At 46.5% G+C, this 4,597-nt stretch overlaps 1 protein-coding gene across 1 annotated transcript in view; it reads left to right on the forward strand.

The window, feature by feature from the left end:
- ALMS1 (Alstrom syndrome 1) overlaps positions 1-1,484 on the forward strand; it is a 205,660-nt gene extending 204,176 nt beyond the window's left edge. Inside the window, exons 24-25 of the mRNA XM_006877698.1 lie at positions 425-524; positions 1,440-1,484. Coding sequence (XP_006877760.1) covers positions 425-524; positions 1,440-1,484 — 145 coding nt within the window. The remainder of the gene's footprint in view (positions 1-424; positions 525-1,439) is intronic.
- Positions 1,485-4,597: the final 3,113 nt, after the last annotated feature.

Genomic DNA, 4,597 nt, shown 5'->3' on the forward strand with positions numbered 1-4,597 from the left:
AAAATCAACTTGATAGCAGTGAGTTGGGTCAGGTTTTTGGGGGGGCAGGTGTTTTTCCTTTGTATTTAAAATATACAACTGCAGTTAGTACATGTTCCTTATCTATGTTGGAACAATACATTGTTGCCTGTAGAATGAGAAGCAGCTCACCTCTAGCCTCTCTAGTCTCTTCCTTTCCCAGAAGTAACTACTATTAGCAGTTACTGTATTTTCATGTATTTGTCTCCCCTTCTAGAGCATAGCTCCCTGGGCCAGGGATCTTTGTGCCCCAGGATCTCATGCTGACATGAACCGGGGCACCCTGTGTGGGTCTAGGGGAGAGGATGGCTGCCTTGTGAGGTGACACAGTGTGGCAGGGAGTCTTCACCTTGAGTGCTGCTTATAACCTCATGCTTTCTGTCTGTCCACTGGTGCTATTTCTCAGGTTGTATGAGCAGCTCCCAGAAGTTCAGAAAAGGAAAGAAGAAGAGAAGAGGAGGTCAGATTATAAGTCGTACCGGTTGCGAGCCCAGCTCTATAAAAAGGTCAGTCAATCGGAGATTCAGGTTGGTCAGATTTCTCAGGTGAAAAAGCAATCAAGAGAACACATCTGACCTGTTGGAACATGCACTCAGAATTGACCAAATTTAGGACGTGAATTTCGGCTTGTAAGCTCCTGTGAGCAAATTTCAAATCTGCTTTAGCCCCGCCACTAGAAAGCAGTGTTTTTCTCTCAGACCCCCTCAGCCCTCATGCTATGCCTACTTGTGGAATGAAACCAAATTTCACACTTAGTCGCCCTTTTAAATGTCATAGTGGAACTGTCTCAATCCACCAGAATTGTGGGGTTTTATTCTAGACTCCCAAATGGTAGTTTTATGCCTCTTTAGGGGTACATCATCATATACCTCTAGAACTTTCAGAATAAACTGGAAAAGTGTGACATGAGAGTTGGCAGTGGTGCTTCCGATTCAAAAGGCTCAGACTGCATGGGTGTCACTGCCAATTCAGAGATACCTGACGAGCTATTGTACCAGAAAGTCCGTGTCTGTCCAAACCAGCCTTATTCTTGTTTCCTTCCCAACCCCCTACTGCAACCTGGACTCTGAAACTCAGAAATTGAAAGACCAGTTGGTACCAGATTGGTGTGGGATTGGAGAACCAGCTTCTGGAGGCCTGGCACATGGGGAGGCCCCAAGCCTTGCAAGGCCCACTGGTGTGCCCGCACCACAAGACCAGTGTCTTGTTGGCTTGTGTGTTTACAGCAGGTATTGATCTCTTTCCTAAACATTTCTGGAAGCATTTTCTTATACTTGCTATAGTTTCTATAGCTGAGGACAATAAACAGGATTTCGTTGGAACCGTGCTGTTCTCTTCAGTGATGTGTGAAGTAAGAATGTAGCTTTCTGCCTATGATGAGAGAATACCTAACTACCTTCCTCCCTTTCTTTTCCTCACAGAAAGTGACCAATCGACTCTTGGGGAGAAAAGTTCCCTGGGACTGACATAGATTATTTTCTTCAGACCCCTGGAAGTTATATTTTATAAACCTGGAGAAGCACAAGCCTTACTTTTATGATCTGCGTTTAATAAAATTTACTCTATATCCATGTGTAATTTAGAAATCATCTTTTGAAGAGTCTGGGGCAGAGCCCTGGTTAAGTATCCTCAGGGTTTGGGAACAGTACTTGTTCAACACTGGCCTTACCCACCTCACTGTTTTGTTCCCATGGTCTCTGTGTATTCTAGCTTAAAGTGAGTCCCTTTTTATATGTGTTTTTATACTTTTAGAAAATAAATCACTTGATTGACTCAGAATGAACAAGCACAGAGGGTCGTTTCTTTCCCCATCTGAAATGTTCAGTGAGCCCGCCGGTGTCTCCCCTGAGGTGTGGAAGCGGCCATCCAAGAACCTCAGCAAAGGGAAATGGGCTGTTAAAACAAAATGTGACCATGTTTCATCCAGCATGCCCCAAGACTGCAGCAGACATGGCTTGTTGGGTCCAGCGAGCCGCACTACTTACAGACTCTCTCCAGGGCAGCCTCCTTCTGAGGCGGATTTTCCTTGTTCTTGTTTTCAAGAATTCTCAGACATTCATTATTGCACATGGAAGCGCTGTTTATCACTTACTACATGGAGAACAACTTTTGAAAAGCATTAATTAGTGCCAGGATCAGAGTATCCCTGTGGCCTGGAATTACAGTCAAGCCCCACAGTTTGAGGAGAAGGTCACCCCTGGTGAGCTGAGAAAACCACCAGCAGAGAGAGCAGTCTGGCCAGCTGCCTCATCAGAAATCACACTGAGAGGCCCAGATCACAGAACAGGCTCTGCCACCAAACTTCATCCTACCAGGCACTCTTCCACACAAGAGCCCCAAAAGGAGGAGAGAGAAGTATAGCTAGTTCTCCCCTTACTTGCTGGCCAGGTAATTCACTCTGGGCCAGAGTACCTGTAAAATGAGAGTTTTAATTCTCCTCTAGAGGAGAATTCTCCTCTAAGAAGAGAATTTTAATTTTCCTCTAAGAGCTATGACTATGTACATGTCCTCAGGAAAAAGATGAGGCTTTCTGCTCCCACAAAGAATTTTACAGCCTCAGAAACGCTAAACAGGGTCACTAAGAACCAGCTCAACGGCACTTAGCAACAGCTGCACGTGTCTTGTGGGAAGTCACAATTCAGAATGGAAACAGAAGATGATAGCTGGATCATCTTGGATCAAAACTTGGATCTGCAAGGAAGCCAGGACAGGATGAAGGGTGAATGGAATGAAGAGCATCCTTCTCACCTTGCTGTCTCCCAGAGCCGTTAGGTCCAGGGCCTGGGAAGCATGCTCCTCTGGCTTCAGACAGAACACACTTGTGAGTTCGACAGGCATGCTGGGGAGAACCTGGTAGCATTTCCAGGAGTTTCATTTAAACACGAAACTTACCAACTGGCTTTCTCATGGTACCAGTGTCTCCCCAGGCCGCCAGCAAAGGCACACAGCATAAGGGATCAGTACCTGCAGGACCTCTCATGCTTGGCCCTCCCTGCCCTGGGTGTGAGAGACCCCATGGGTGTGCTAATAATGGATCAAGCCTCTGACAAAGGTACTTGCCTCAGATAATCCCAGTGCTCCCAGTATCTGGTCCACCACAGGCTTAAGCTGATTCCCTCATTCTGCTACACCATCCTGTTGGAAGGCCCAGAGTCACCACCCACATGCCACCATTCCTGCGACCTTTCACTGACCACACACCAGCCTTGACAGCATCTTCCTCTAAAAGTGATCTTTCCCTGTCCCCAGCAGGACCTTGAGCTGCTTGGTTTGCTGAGCCACTGCCCCCCTGGTTTTAAGCTGTCAGGATCCGCTCTTGAATTGCTTCTTGCAGACCTCGTTCAGACCTGACCTGAGGACCCACTGATGTCTTTTCTCAAAGGTCAGACTGAAGCCTCCTCAGCCACCCTCCCTCCCTGACGGCAGCTTCTGCTTCTGCCCACCACTTAGGCCAGACCTTGGGTGACCAGCAGCACTCTCAGTTTCAACAGAGGGGCTGTAGAAAGAAGGTCTAGTGTCTTAGTTATAGATCACAGTACATTTCATGTCTGAAACAAATGCCCTGACCAGTTGTTAGGAAATGAGCTGAGCTGAACTGTTGGTGTGGCCTGCATCTGGACTGGTTTGCTAGCTAGGTCGTTTGAACCTGCAGTGTTAGCTTTATTTTTACTGTCTCTGAGCCTTCCACTGTAGCCCTGTCCCAGTTTCTCACTAAACAGAAAAGAAAAAAAGTTGAATAGCATCAAAATTTGAAACTAACATTGTTGGTCTCTAAGGGGGGCCCTCTTGGCTCCTCCACAGCCCTTCCCCCTAGAAATCTCCCAAAATGAAAATCCGCTTCACAGAGCCTCAGTCCTCTTGGACAGGATTTGAAGTGGCTCTAGGCAGCCTTCCTATGTATGCTTGTGTGTCCCAAGTGCAGTCCTCAAGAAACGGTCCACCTGCCATGGAGAATGCTGGAAGTTCAGGACATCTCCCGAGCCATAGTAGAGCAAGGCCTGTCTCACCCTCTAGACATCCCAGTCCCTATCTGCCACCTCATGAATGCTTATCAAGCTCTAGAGATTCGAGTAGAATCCTATTGTCTATGTAATAATTGCTTTCTGAAATGGCCTAACGCTTTAATACATAAATGATCATAGGTGAACCCAGTCTGATGGGTTTTGCATTGGCCTGTTTAACAGCTTGCAAAAACAGGCAAAGAAGAAAGCCCATGTCTCCTGGACTTTTGCAGAGAAGGTTGGGCAGTTCTGCTAAAATATCTGTGACATTTAAATGTATCTGAGTGTCCTGTATTTCATATCTTCCAATTACCATGTGCATTTGAGATGCAATGGCTGAAAAAGGAAAGACCCAGAGAATCCTTTCCCAATTCTATAAGGGAACAGATTCCCTGCGATTCAAGAGTGCTGTCTGCAAGGGTCCTGGTGTGGTGCTGTAGGATGGATAAGCACTGCAAGGTCGATTTGAACCATAAGATGGGTGCTTCAAGCTCATCAGACATTCCTTGGAAACCCTATACAGGGTTGCTATGAGTCAAAACTGACTCTCTGGCACTTAACAACAACAAATCTGCAGC

The sequence above is a fragment of the Chrysochloris asiatica genome, unplaced genomic scaffold (genome assembly GCF_000296735.1).
Source record: "Chrysochloris asiatica unplaced genomic scaffold, ChrAsi1.0 scaffold00557, whole genome shotgun sequence".
Classification (NCBI taxonomy): domain Eukaryota; kingdom Metazoa; phylum Chordata; class Mammalia; order Afrosoricida; family Chrysochloridae; genus Chrysochloris; species Chrysochloris asiatica.